Genomic DNA, 15,595 nt, shown 5'->3' with positions numbered 1-15,595 from the left:
GCATATCGAAAAATTGACTTTTTGTTAGAAGGTCTCTTGTTGGAAAATAAGATTACACCAAAAGTTTATGATTTTCTAAAAGTTTATAAGCCTAGAATACCATCATTTTTTTCAAATCCCAAGGATTCACAAAAGTACCACCAATCCACCATATAGGCTAATAGTTGCTGCTAGGGGCTCAAAAACATATCCAGTGGCAGTTTTTCTGAATCACTCCTTAAAAGAGGAAACAAATGCATACCTCCATTTAGTTAAAGATTCATGGGACTTTTTAAGTAACTTAACTCAAGATTTGGTTTCTAATAAGATATGGTTTCTCACCATAGGTGGTATAGACTTGTTTTCCTCTATTCCAACAGAGAAAGATTTAGATTTTGTTTCTTGGCAGTTTAAATACTCTATAGTGTCCTTAAAAGGAAAAGATCTTAATTTATTTTTAGAACTCATGAGAGCAGTATTGGAAAATAATTTTATCTATTTTGAAGGGAAACCTTTCAACAGGTTAAGGGAGTCACAACAGGTGCAGCTTGTACCCCATTATATGCAAATTTGGTCCTATTGCGCTGGGAGAAAAGGTTTGTGTTTGATTCTTCTTTTTGAAGTTTGTTAAATTATACATAAGATTTTTGGATGATATTTTTGTTATTTGTGAAGGCACTGAGACACTCATTGGAACATTTATTGATTATTTAAACCAAAGCACTGACTTCCTGAAGTTTACCCACACCTACAAAAAAAATGGGATTAATTATTTGGATGTGGGAATAGATATTTTTGAAGGGAAATTTAGGTCTAAGATTTTTCAGAAAACATACTTTTAGAAATTCATATTTGCTCTTCTCTAGTGCTCATCCTTTCAAGCAAAAGAAAAGTGTTGTGAAAGGCCAATTTGTCAAAGCAGAAAGGATGACCTGGAATTCTAAAGATTTTCTGGAAGAAATAAAATTTATATGTGGGTTGTTTAAAGAAAGAAATTACCCAGGAGGTTTGATTGCTGAAATGTCACAGGAAGTCATTTCAGGCTGCAGGACAACATTTAAACCATTATTGGACATTAAACAGATGGAGAAGGTTAATATGCAGGCAGGATCAAAAGGGGATTTTAACAGAGCTGTGGTCTTGGAATACAATCATGCTGTTAATTTTGTAAAGAACATTGTATCGAACAATTTGAAGATTGGAAGATGTTGAGATTTAATCCTGACTTAGTTGGGAAACTGGGTGCAGACCAAAAATTTGTTTTTAAAACAAGAAAGAATCTTAAATACATTTTTGAAAGAGGTTTAATAACCAAAAAAGGACAAGCATACTGGTGGTACCAAAATGTGGAAGATGGTCTTACTGTAAGTTTATTTTTGAAGAGGAAACTGTTATTTTAGGTCCTTATTTCCATTGTAAGGTTTATTTCAAAAGGGGCAATTGTTACAGTAAAGTGATTGTTTATTTCGCTATGTGCAAGGAATGCACATGTTTTTATGACAAAGACCAAAAGACAATTGAATAAGCATATATATGAACATATTTATAGTATTAGGACAAAACATTCTAACAATCCTTTATTTAAGCATACCCTGGCACAGCCAATGTATACTGAATTTTTATTTGCTATTTTAGAGTAGGTGAGCTTAGACCCCCCGGGGGGGGGGGACTGAGAAAACTGTTTGTATTATAGGGAGACTTGGTGGCAGTTTAAATTGAATGCCTTCACGGTCCCAGGATTAAATGATTACATTTCTATCAAACCTATTTTAAAGTGCAAGGCATCAAAACTTTGAATGTGGGTATTGCATATGTTTTATTGTGTCAATTCAATTAGTACACCACCATAGTTCCAGCAATTTTTATACTTTGTATAGGAATAAGTATGCATAAGTTCATGTTTATTAATTTACTGCAAAGCATACTGTTTTGGTTCATAAGGATTATTTAAACATTTTAGTCTAACAGACTTTGATGCTCACAGATTTTTATATTTTTTTTTGTGTTCCTGTGATAGAATTCAACCTAACTTAATTTAACTTAACATCACTTTATTAAGCATATTAATTATCTTATTCAACTATTTTGTAAAGGACTTTAAGATTTGTAAGGTGATCTTAGTGCTTTAATGTTTTAATATTTGCTTGTATGTGTTTTATTTTATTTCATTTCCTTCAGAAAGTGTTGTTTATTGGAGGACAGGTTCCCTTTAAATCATTTGGTTTATGTTTTTAGGTGCCATTTTTTGATGACACCTTAGGGTATTTAAGTGTTGTTTAAATGGAAGAATTTTATTCTGAAGAAGTCCTGATTATAGCAGAATGAAAGCGCTCAATAATTACATTGTTTGGAAAATAAATATTTTTGGATTTTATTACATTCAGTTGTGGTTTACTCCAAGGTGTGTGCACTGCCATACTGCTTTGTATTTTTCGGTTATTTGTTTGCTAGTGTTATTCTCCCTTTTGGAGTGGAAAGTGGTGTGTATGGTTGGGTCCACCCATCCCACCCAAGATGGACCCACCCCTATACCTGCCAGTAGCACCAAACAACCAAACCACTACTGAGAGTCTTGTTGCCTGGTTTGTAGTCAGCACTTTATCCTTCTAAGCCACTGCAGTAGCTAAATGTGGAGATTTTTGGCTTTTAGATTTATAAACATTCTTTTACAGACGAGGCTAAATTAGTTTTACTTCTTTCATTTCTTCCTGTTACTTTTGCCTTTGCTTCATTCTACGTCCCTGTCTGTTTATTTTCATTTTCCTCATTTATTTCATTCTTTCCATCCTGTATTCTGTCAAAAATGTATCCTTTTACTGTTACTAATTAAATATTTTTCCTCTTTTACTTTCATAAATGTACTACAAAATTTTCAAAGCTCAGCTATAACATGTTTGTCACAACTGTTGAATTCAATCTAGTTTTAACTTTTTAATAACATGTTGTTATTTTGTTTTGTAGGAGTTCCAAATGGCAATGCAACCATCACTTATAGTAAAAAAGGAGACAATAATCTTAATGTTTCCTGCTCCTGGAGTGGTGGTGTTCCTCCAGCCAAAGTACTTTTGGAGCTTGATAACATCTCCAAAAATGGCACTGAAGAAGTAAATACAGAAGTGGGACAAGGTAGAGTTTCATGTGTGGGACAGCACTTATTTCTTAAATCAGAAACAGCACTTCTTCTAGGTAAGTACATGCACATAATATGTTAAAATCTGGAAACAGTAATTTGTTATTATTTGTCTTATTTTCTGTAAGATCATTATGAATTTCTTAGCAGTGTCAGTAGTAAGTATGGGTACAGATGTCTCCATGTTCACAAACATCTTAAAGCATCATAAAAGCAATAGATCTGCCCAAAAGCAATACAGCATTATGTCTAAAGTATTCTTAAATCACTGACCAAATGAACTTTGCTCAGGTTTGATAGTATTTGAATGATTTCATCACATTATCTGAAATCATTTATGGCCATCAGGATATATATCATATATAACAAAGGAAAAACCTAACATCTTACACACTAATTCACAAATGACACACAGTATCCGCTTCTGACATGTAATGCACAAAACAGATTTTGCATGCATACTACTGATCATTAGAAAATATTCTTTACGGTAAACTTAACAGAGGGAATATGCTGGATATAGACTATCCTTGACTGCTCACCAGATAATCTGGTTTTGACTAGTGGCCCAGGCAATAGAGGAGTTGGCCAGGAAAGGATGGGAGTACATAGTTTACTTACCACTGGTGAAAGTTCTAGCTTGTGACAACTTCTGGATGACAACCATTATCCCTGGCAGTCATTTCCCTTCTCCTGGCATCCTTTAATGCCTGTGGAAGAGAGGAATAGATATAAGGGTAAAATGCAATACATCAGAGTAAAAGACCTGACGTTGAGAGTATGACACTTAAATAAACTGTTTCAGATCACATTAAGTCAAAAATAAGTAACATGGTCATCCGAAACAAGTTAACTTTAATACAATGCAGATCCATTAGAGAAAATTTCTGCAGGATATATTTAAATTGTCAGAAAAGGGGAGCTCGTGGAGCTCATCCATATTGTCAGTAACTGTTGATTTCCAGAAGGTGTGAAACAAGTTAACCTTAATGTAATGCAAATCAATAAGAGAAAAATTCTGCAGAATACATTCAAATTGTCAGACAAGGGGAGCTCACCCATATTGTCAGTAACTGCTGCTTCCCAGAAGGTCTGAGAATATATGCATATTTTATTTATTTATTTATTTTTTGTTTATTAAAAGGCTGTGGCTCTCATACAATGTCAATGGAAATAAATTTGTAATGTATGGGCAGATGAAAGAGAATGCTTTGATACTAACAAAATATGAGTTTCACTCTTGCAAAGGCATACAGTAAAGTCAGTAAAGATGAGTTTTGCCTGATTTGTTTTAGACTATAATATGGAAACCTTGGAATTAAGGTACTGTAGAACATAGGTCTCAATGTGTTAAGAGACCAATGTGGAGCAAAGACCATACCAATATGTGACAAACAGTCAGTATGTGGAACACTCTATTTTCGCACTGCTCGAAAAGCGTACCTTGACCATGGCCATGGCTTTTCAACCAAAACACACACACACATACACACACACACACACACACACACACACACACACACACACACACACACACACACACACACACACACACACACACACACACACACATTCACCCTTGTCATACCTGTCAACTGCCCAGAATTTTGCAGAATGCCAAAAATTTTCCCTCATATTTTTAGTCTGTTCCTCATAGAATATGTGGTTTTCTGGCAAATCAAAGAGGAATGAAATAATAAGATAATGACCGAAATTTGAGTTTCAGACATCATATCCTTCGGAATATGTATGATAACACAAAAAACTGTTATTCTGGCAACTTTCTAAGTTTATAAGTGCAATATCTAAAAAAAGCATCCCCATTTATGTGGCTTTATCACCACATTATATTTGGCTATTGGTTTTGTCCAGATTTCTTACTCTTGGAGGTTGAGAGGTATGCATTTAAAATGAGGGAAAAATAAAATAGAAGCAGAACAGTACCAAAGTAAATGACTGCAATACATGCAGATAAAAGGAATCCTTTTAACTGCTGGTGTTGCAGTTATTTACTTTGGTAATGTTTTGCTTCTGTTTTATTTACTAATGGTCATGTATTTGGGAGCTCTCATTGGTTTCTGTCCTCAGGAACAGTTACTTGATTGGTTTGTATACCTCAATGGTGATTGGCTATAATTGCAGAATGTTAGCCAATCAAAACTGTGTAGCATAGCCAATGCTATGAAATAGAATTGAATAATGCACCCTACCAGGGTCCAATAAACATGAAAAACAACACACAATTTCGGACCACTGCTCACGGACACACAATTCAAGGTATAACAGGTTCGTTCATAGCATTAAGCCCTTAATTTGCACCCCACCTCCAAGAACACACCCTCCTGCCTAAAAGATATCATCGACTCACCAATCCAAAAATCCCTCACCTGACCTTTTTGCAACCTTTCTTTCTTGAAAGGGGTGACAACTGTGAAGTGTAGCATAGAATAGTCTAAAATATATTATTTTTTTTTTTAAAATAACTTATATCTATTCTAATTATTTTTAAGAACAATTCCATTAAGTCATAAAAGAAAATCCAACCTACCCTTATTGCTTTTTACTACTGTGAGACTATCATAGAATAGAACATAACCCTCAAAATGAGGAATAACAGAAAAAGATTGACAACATCAACTGTAAAACTATAGTAATAAGACTCACTGAATTGTTGAACTTCCTAAGCCTCTCAAGGCAGTGCCACTCGTTTAGAAAAACATCCCACAAGGCAGCTAGGGGGGTTCTTTTTTGAACCTTCACAGAAAACAATGGGTCTGAAGCATAATTGTCAAACACCTTTGTGCCTTTGGAATACCAAAGATGCACGCGTGTAAGAGAGGATGTTTACTGTTAAAAGTCAAACTACAGTTTCATTAATGGACCTGAAACAAGCAACAAAAAACAAATCTATTTTTGAAATCTAGCTTCACAGTTATGCTCAAAAGAAACTTTAACCAAACAACTCATTGTGCCTTGCAAAACATGGCTGCTCATCCCCTTCTATAAAATTCAATTTATCACTCTGTCCTCCAGTGATCAAACCTTCACACCCCACCACCATTGTTCATATCATGTACTGTATAACTGTATAAAATTATTGTCAGTACTTGAAACACACTTGAAACAGAAGTAACATTGACAACAACATCGCATGTCACACAGCATCAATATTTTCAGTGCAGAACAGCAGAGCAGCTATTTGATTGGTTTGTATACTGAGATGCTGATTGGCAGTAATTGTGGTATACAAACCAATCAAAAGCCATGTAGCAGAGCAAGAGTTGTTCAGTGCAGAACAGCAGAACAGTGGGTTCATTTATGGTTGAATGCGGTGCATTCTGCATAATCTGGAGCACTTAACTGCTCAGCTGTAGAAACTTATGACTAGTAAATGAGAAGCTGGCTGTAAAGGGAAGACCATACTGCACATGAAAGGGAAACATGCCCCTCCCTATTACATTTCATGCTTGAATGCAAAGTGCGTACAGCTGGGTGATTACACACACCATAATAGTAGTGTTTGAATAATAAGATCACTACTACATGTAATCTCAAAATGACTGGGTTAGGTCCAAGAAAGTGTCAGTCAGAAACAGCTAGTTCAACCAGCACCCTGGGCCAGTACTTTGAACCAGTGCCCCACCCCCTCAGCTCTTCAAATGAAGCATCAAAAAATGGCCATTCCCTCTACTGGCACACCAACCAGGTGGCCAGATGCCTCCCCCCAGCCTTTCATGTCCAGTTTCTGTGCCCTACCCCAACCTTCCTGCATTTGCAGTCAAACCTGACTGCTGTAGTGCTCTATGTCTGCTCTAAACTGTAATAGAGGTTTGCTACATTTGTAGAAATAGTTTGCTACTAAGGTTGCCACCTGATCCGTTGTCAGCAGGACACTCACGGGTTGAGCTGCCTCATCCCATTGCCTGTTGTGCAAAGTAGTGGGACTTAAAAAGTCCCACTTTTCAATCGCACTGAATTGCAATTACTTCCAGCTTTTCCACAGCAATTCAGTGATGTCACCAACCCGGGCCTGCAGGCAAAGCTGCTGCCTGTTAGGTCCAGGTGGTTTAATTTGTGCAGCAACTGGCTGCAATTTATGAAAGGGGTGGGGATTGGGGCAGGAAGAGCCCTGCAAAGATCGCGGTTGTAGGAGTGCTTTGTTTTATGTGCTTCTACAACTGCTAAAAAATAACGAAGATTTTTTTTTCTAATCAGCCAGCAATCTATCCATTCAGCCAGCCATCCATCCATTCATTCACCCAGCTAGCCAGCCATCCATTCAGCCAACCATCCAGCCAGCCATCCATTCATCCAGCCAGCTATCTACTCATCCAACCAGGCAGCCAGCCATCCAGCCAGCCAACCATCCATTCATTCATCCAGCCAGCCATCCATCCATTCATGCAGCCAGCCATCCATTCATGCAGCCAGCCATTCATTCAGCCATCCATCCATTCATGCAACCATCCATCTGTTCATGCAGCCAGCCAGCCATCCAGCCAGGCATCCATTCATTCAGCCATCCATCCATCAAGCCATCCATCCAGTCATTCATCCATTGAGCTGCTACTCCCACCAAACAGCTAGCCACTCCAGCAGCCAGCCAGCCAGTCAGCTAGCCACTCCAGCAGCTGGCCAGCTAGCCACTCCAGCAGCCAGCCAACCAGCCACTCCAGCAGCCAGCTAGCCAGCTAGCTAGCTACTCCAGCAGCCATCCATCGTAAGGTCTCGTACCCATAACAGCAACTCCTTCACCGCTCATGTGGTGACATCATGGCAGAGGGCATGGCCACTGTCATATTGGCCACACCCCCATGTTCCACTTTGGCCTGCTTAAAAGGTGGCAACCCTATTTGCTACAGTTTGTAAGAAGAAATTTTTTTTGTTTTGTTTTAATTAAAACTTGAGTGCCATTTATACCCTGCCTACATGGAGGGCTATAGCACTCAGGTTTTCAATTTAAAAAAAAATCCTTCTTATAAACTGTAGCAAAATGCTTGCTACAAATGTAGCAAACAGTTGCTACAGTTTATGCCCTGCATATGTGAAACACTTTTTTGTTTTTACTTTTAAACTGTAGCACACTTCTCACTACAATGTAGCAACCAGTTGCTACAGTTTAGACCACACATGGAATGCTAATGAGCTCATGTCTAAATGCAAATACAATGACATTTTTTAAAAGCTGGTATTACAGTAGAGATTGGGATCCACTGATCATACCCCCAACACTTTGCACCCAGGGCAGTTACCCATCTTGCACCACCCTAGCTGCGCTACTGGTATCAGTCTCCTGGTCTCACAAGCATTGGTTTTGTGTCATGACCATTAAATGAGAAGCTTGACAACAAATGAGAGGGTGATACACACCCCATTCTGTTATGATTTAGTGCCCATAGGACTGATAAATAGAGCTTGTATATCAACATATACTTTTGGGAGAGATTAATACATCTAAAAAGAACCAATGAAAGACCACTAGGGTAAATATTATAATAATGAAAGAAACCTTCATCAAGATCTAGCTCAGAGGAAAAAAATACATCAACCATCCAATTCACTGAACTGGGCAGGAAAACAAACCATGATTTCAGTGTTTTTGTACCACCCTCTCATGTCCCTTGACTCTGTATATACTAACTCTGAACTCACCTAAAACTGAGGATAAGACAGATGTATTCTTAGCCACACTGTTCACTAATCTTACTTTAACTCAGACACCCTGCTTTGATGAAAAGCTGGAACATTACTGCCCATTCCTGCTTCAACTAAACAGATAATTTTACCAAATGCATTGAATGTAATACAAATTTGGTAACCATTTGAAATGATGACACTCATTATTGGGAGTTTCGGAATGCTGAGACTCATATGTGGACTTAGATATACTAAACCTGACATTTCCATTTCTCAGAACCTTTTCTCTGAGGTATGGTGAAATCGGAGTTTGTATATTTAAGTTCTGGGGTCAGGACAGCTTGACCTCTGCAAAAACAATTTAAAGGAGAAGAGCAATGATGGGCATTCACTCTTCTGAGTTTTCAGTATTTTTTTCTGTTATTTATTGGCTCAGCATTGCAATAGGTGGACTAAAATTCTACAAACATTCTCTGTTGAACTTCTGCCCAGTTATTTATAGAGGAAAAAGATAATACAGTAATCAGTACAGGTAACTACAAGATAGGCATGCACAAAATCAGTAAATAAAAGCACAAGACTCTGTAGATATTCAGTACAAGAGAGATGGAGCGAGGGGCCCTGCCCTGTTTTAATGATCCTAGTCATCATCATCATCATCAGCCCCTTTTTCCCATTTTCTACATGGGGTCTGGGTATCATGTTAACCATCACCATCTCTCTCGATTCAGTGCCACACTCCTGCCTACTTCAACACTCATGACTGACTGTCACAGATCTTCTTTCACACAATCCATCCACCTCTTTGCTGGGCATCCTCATTTCCTCTTACTGTCTTGCTACCTGTCATAAATCTTCTTCACCAGATTGTTTTCTGCTTTCCTGCACATGTGTCTGACCCAACGTAATCTGTTCTCTTTTATCTTTTCTGCAACTGGAGCTACTTTGGCTTCTGCTCTTATGACCTAATTTTTTCGTCTGTCCCACAGTGTTTATCCTACCACCCTTCTCTGGCACCTTCTTTCCATCACCTCTAGCTTCTTCATCTACTCTGCCTTTACTGCCCAGGTTTCTGTTCCATACAGTAGTATTGGTAGCACCACTGTCTTGTACACCTTACTTTTCAGCTTCTTTGGCATTCTTCTGTCATAGACTGTACCTGAGACTCTATGCCAGTTGGCTGCAACTCTTCTGATTCTAGCTTTGACCTCTTCATTCAGACTTCCCTTCTCCTCAACAACCTCTCCCAGATACTTGAAGCTATTTACCTGTTCCACTGGGTTTATATCATAACATCAAAGTAGTAAAACTTTGAATGTTATAATGTCGAACCCAAAATTGCGAACGCTGAAAATAGAAAAGCTGCAGAACATTGACTTCTTCCCTAGGGAAAGAATTTGGTGGGCTGTTTCTGCCGCTTCACTATTTTCTCCACTGTGGTGCGAAGGTTATGGACCAGGTTAAGGTAAGTGTGCAAACAGACCGGGTTAAGGTGAGTGTGGGAATGGGATAGTTTGAGACCTTAGGGTTAGGGAGCGGGTAAGGTGAATGTGTGATAGTAAAGGACCTTAGGGTTAGGGAGCGGGTAAGGTGAATGTGTGATAGTTAAGAACCTTAGGGTTAGGGAGCGGTTAAGGTGACTGTGCGATAGTTATGGACCTTAGGGTTAGGGTTTGGGTTAAGCTAAGTGGATAGATAGTAGTATATGTATGGTTTATTGTAGCATTAGAAGTAGGATTTTGAGTGTATATGTGTGGATTACTTTTTATGGTGTGCTTGTATTGTGTGTGTGTTTCTCGGAACAGCGAATGTTTTTTTCCCTGGGAAAAAATTTGCTGTTCTGAGCTTTCGATTATATCATATTTCGAAAATCCAAATTCGAGATTATGGTGTTCAATATTTTGGGATTTTGACTATGTGGTATAAACCCATTCCACTATCTTCTCTTCTATCTCAATTCTCAGCTTCTTCTGATTTCCCGATTTTCCTGCCATTACCACTGTCTTATCTGTGCTTAGTTTCATCCCATGTGCCTTCAGTTTTGCATTCCATTCCCCTATCCTTTGCTGAAGTTCTTGCTCAGAGTCTGCCTGTAATGCCACATTGTCTGCATACAGTAACTTTGCTGATCTATCCCCTCCAACCTGTTTGCTAATGTAGTCCATCACCAGTATGAACAGCAGTACACCCACTCCCACTGGGAACCCCTCTGTGAGGCTGAACACTGTTCATACTTAAGTCATTGGATCCTTGTACATAGCTTCTACTAATTCTACCAATGTTTCTGGGACTTAGAACCACCGCAGTACTGCCCAAATCAGCTTTCTTGGGACCCTGTCATATGTTTTCTACAGGGCTAGGAATGCCCAGTTCGACTCTTTCCTCATCTCTAGCTTCTTCTCAACTATCAGTCTCACTGCAAACATTGGGTCAGTTGTTACCAACTTCTGGAAGGTGACTCAGTAGGCGGCACAAAGAAACTATATCAGGTTGCAAGGCAAAGACATAAAGGTAAAGAAGATAGTCACACACCCTTCATAAGGGATGCCAGCAACAATCTGCTCACCAGTCCACAGGACATCAAAGGCAGATGGAAGGAGTATTTCCTGCAGCTTCTAAATGAAGAAAACCCCACAAAAGCTGTACAGCCCCAGAAACAGCCTACAATGAGAGAAGAAGAGTCTACCCTAGAAGAAGTAAGAATAGCACTAAGGAAAATGAAGTCAGGGAAAGCAGGTTCAGATGAGGTCACAGCAGATATGATAAAGATGCTGGGTGAGACAGGAGAGAAATGGCTCCTGAAGATACTCATAGCAGTGTGGAGATAAAGGCATATCCCAGATGATTGGAGACTAAGCATACTCGTGTCAGTGTACAAGAACAAAGGGGACATCCACAACTGTGAGCAGTACAGAGGCATCAAACTCCTATCACACTGCATGAAAGTTCTGGAGAGGGTGATTGATAAACGGATACACAGGGTTGTAGAATGTAAGATGGGAGCTAAGCAGTTTGGATTCAGATCAGGATGCAGCACAACTGACCCGATGTTTGCAGTGAGACAGATAGGTGAGAAGAAGCATCATATAAATGGGTCACATTATGTATTTGGAATGCTGTCACTTACACCATATTGAGGAAATTTGAGTGAATGAGTGAATGCGAGTGTGTGTGTGTGTGTGTGTGTGTGTGTGTGTGTGTGTGTGTGTGTGTGTGTGTGTGTGTGTGTGTGTGTATGTATGTTTGTGTGTGTGTGTTTCCTCCAAGATTCATGATAATAAAGCACCTTTACCACCTTTAAGATGCAGAACACAAGCATCTGCAGGAAGATATAGCACCAGCACCATTTTCAGGTAAATCTCTGGGAAATGGGGAACAGAATAGTTAGACAGAAATAAGGACAGTCATGAGTTTCAAATTGTGCATCCTTAGAAATTCATTGCTTATGCTTGCAATGCTTTTTTATTCAATCAACTTTCCGAGTATACAAGAGAAACATTTAAAATCTGTTCCTGATTTTTCTGTCTTTGTCTCACTTTCTTGAACAAAGACATTGAGAGAATGATCGTCTGTATGATTTTGTAATCATTCATTTGTTCTTAAGCAAATATCTGAAAATTACTGTCATCCAAGTGGCTATAATCATGTTTGTGTGTGTCAATGTGTGTGTGTGTGTGTGTGTGTGTGTGTGTGTGTGTGTGTGTGTGTGTGTGTGTGTGTGTGTGTAAATACTTGGTTCCTGCAACCCACAGTAGTGATGGTTAAAAGAATGAATTAATTAGGTTAAATAGGAAGATCATCCTATGAACCATGTGCTTTTTTGTGTATGATCCTTGGTTATCTTGTTTTGTTAACTGTTGACAGTGTGTTTATTGGTCTATGAGTAAAATGGACAGCATCAAGTGTACAAGTTCAATGTTAAAACTGTGAATACATTTTTAATTAACTTTATTTTTTGCAGGCATACAGGTGTGAAATGCATTGTGCTGAGCTACAGCAATCTGCCTGGTACTTAGTGCAGATGAGTAAATCTATGAGCTGCTTCTGTAGTGCAGGGTTTGAATCCTTCAGCCTTCATTTGTCTACTGTATGACTCTGAACAAATCATTTTAAACAGTGTTCCTGGGATGCTCCTGAAAAGGATACACATTAAGTGGCTCAAGCTGTAGCAAGTCTGTTACACATTTGTCTTTTGAATTCCTGTACCATTCAAATAAGTGGAAATTAGTGCTTCCTTTAGGCTATTTGACTATGAGTCCCAGTATGTGTTTTGCAGTTGAATAGATTGCCATATGTCTTTTAAATAAATATGAGTTTCAAAGGAAGAAAAATGCCAAGTCTTTCATTGTAAGACTTTTTTGTTTAGCAAATGGCTGTCAGTGCTTTTGCTGTAAAATTGGAATTAAGTTTTACATTAAATTGAAATATCACTGATCATTGTAAAAGAAAAAAATAGTATGCATGCTGACAGTCAATCAATCATCAATCAATCAATCAAGGATGTTAATTTTTTTAATTCAGTGGTTCTGATGATGTCTGATTGATAGAGACAAAAGTGCTAAACCACTGTTGCTTTCGCAATAAAAGTTTTTATTTTGGGGAATTTTTGTGACTGCCTTGCCTTCTGGAGCGTTTTCTTTGATTATTTGGACTTTTACATTCTATGGTAACTTCAGCGTTTCTTTTTGGATGCATGCTGACAGGTTTGAACAGTGTTTAGTAACTGGGGAGAGACAGCCAAGTAATGGTTGTGCGGGCGGGGTGTACAGTTTGTTATCCTGCCTTAGGCCCCATTTGACCATGATACAGGTGTGATTCTAGCAGGTGATTTCTTTCAGAGGTCTGTAATTAAAAAAAAAATCATACAATCTTTTTGCTGAAAGACATAATTTAATCTGTGTTTGGGAAACAAATTGACTAAGAGAGAGTATGCACATCTAGGCAATACAGTTAAAAAAGTAAATGAGGGCAGTTGCCTTTGAGTTTTAGGTAATTTTTAGAATTTCATGCATTTCATCCCTGAGTGCAGTCAGATCAAGTTAATTTAATGCTAAAACTGTTACCCCTAAAGAAAAATTAGTTTTCTTCCTTCTAGATCAATAAAGATGTTTGCTTTAAACAAACATGAAATTAAGGCTCCCCCGGATTCAGCAAGCAGCTGTGCAGGAATAAGTTATTCCTGCATGGCAGGGACCATTCCTGTTCAGCACGGCAGTGCACCATGCATATGTATGAAGGCGCACTGCCATGCTGTAAAATGGACATGGTTCCATGTACGAGCACAGGGGGTGTTTCTGAGAGCAGGGCTGTCACAATACACATACCCCCTGCACTCCAGAATTGCCTTTCGGCAATTTAAAATGAGCGAGAATGCTCGTAACACCCCAACCCATCAGGGTAAGAAATCTGGTCAAAGCCATAAGGGACAATCGTCCCTACCAAGGCAAAAGTGGATAGAATAACACAGGTAGCATAAGCACATAGAGCACACCTCCCACCCCATCAGAGTAAGGAATGTGGACAAAGCCAAAAGGGACAATCGTCCCACAAAGCAGAAAGTTAATAGAATAACAGGTTCAGCATTAGCAGGGATATTCTGAGGGGTGCAAATAAAAAACACAACAAATAAATGTTTTTATAAATGCGATAAAGTTTAAGCGTAGCTGCGTGGGTGAGCCCATTGCTTAGCTATGCTTAGTCCAGCTTAAACAGCACAAGAAGGTAAATAGCAAGAGAGATCCAACTTAAGCAGTACTGCAATAATGTAGTGGTTAGAGCGTATGCTTTGCAAGCAGCCATTCCTAGTTTGATCTCCACTGTAATCAATTTGCATTTTACATGTGAAAGCAGTGCCTAAACATTTTTTTTATAATTAGCTATGAAATAACATATATTTGTTAACCAGAGTACTGTAGTAGGCCTAGATGTGAGGTGTCAGTGTAATAAAGTTATGAAACCCCCATATAAACACAAGTGCCCCATACAGTATAGTCATACATGAATAAATGTAATGAAAGCACATTGGGGGATGTCAGGGACAGTAAACAAATTTATAATATGCAATGAGTGATGACTCAATCTCACAGCAGATAGTCTATAAAATAAAAATAAGCAATGCTAAGCATTGCACAGCTCTGCTTACCAGGTGTAAGCATTGTGTAAATATGACTGCTAAGCAATGAGCAGCCCAGCTAAGTGGATTTGCCCATTGGTAAGCAATACTGAACATGCATTTAAGCACTGCCAACCTTAGCTAAACAGGTTTGCCCGTAGCTTAGCTCAGCTTATTCAAAACCATCCAATCATGGCACAGGGGAGGAAATTGGCCATATTAAAACCCCGCAGATGGGAATACAGCTCATAACTGGTTGCAGCTTCCCACTGTAGGCAGTATGACAGGTGTTGGTGAGGGCATGTGCTTCCATGCACAGCACTGGGGCATACAGGAGTCCAAGGTCATTGTAGGACTCCTGGTAAATAACCATGATGAGAGACTGCTGCAGGGCCAGTACCAAGGCTGCCAATATAAAGCAGAAGCCTGGGACCATCTCGCCCATGATCTCACCAGTGCCACTTGTATCCCTTGGACTGGTGAGCAGGTCTGGCACCACTATGCCAACTTGAAGTGGAGAAAAAGGGAGCTCTTGGATGAGTGGGTCCAAGAAGCAAGGCAGAGGGGTGATGTCCCAGCAGTGTGGAATTATTCATATCAATAACTTTTTACCAACGTCCAGCCTGTGTATTTGATGGATAGGTATGCCTAAATATTTCTCTATTCCCTTTACAGCTGCAGCTGAGCAGGTTGTGAATCAGGAAGCCCATGCCAGTTGGTTGCAAAGGCTGCATCGC

At 39.0% G+C, this 15,595-nt stretch overlaps 1 protein-coding gene across 1 annotated transcript in view; it reads left to right on the top strand.

Moving 5' to 3' along the window:
• The window catches only part of LOC122808422, a 164,187-nt gene that overhangs the window by 73,606 nt on the left and 74,986 nt on the right, over positions 1-15,595 (top strand). The window contains exon 3 of the mRNA XM_044079384.1: positions 2,941-3,165. Within this exon, the coding sequence (XP_043935319.1) occupies positions 2,941-3,165 (225 nt within the window). The remainder of the gene's footprint in view (positions 1-2,940; positions 3,166-15,595) is intronic.

Source organism: Protopterus annectens, chromosome 8.part0 (genome assembly GCF_019279795.1).
Source record: "Protopterus annectens isolate FY-2018-M chromosome 8.part0, PAN1.0, whole genome shotgun sequence".
In the NCBI taxonomy this organism is placed as follows: domain Eukaryota; kingdom Metazoa; phylum Chordata; order Ceratodontiformes; family Protopteridae; genus Protopterus; species Protopterus annectens.
This window is presented reverse-complemented; position numbering and strand designations above follow the sequence as displayed.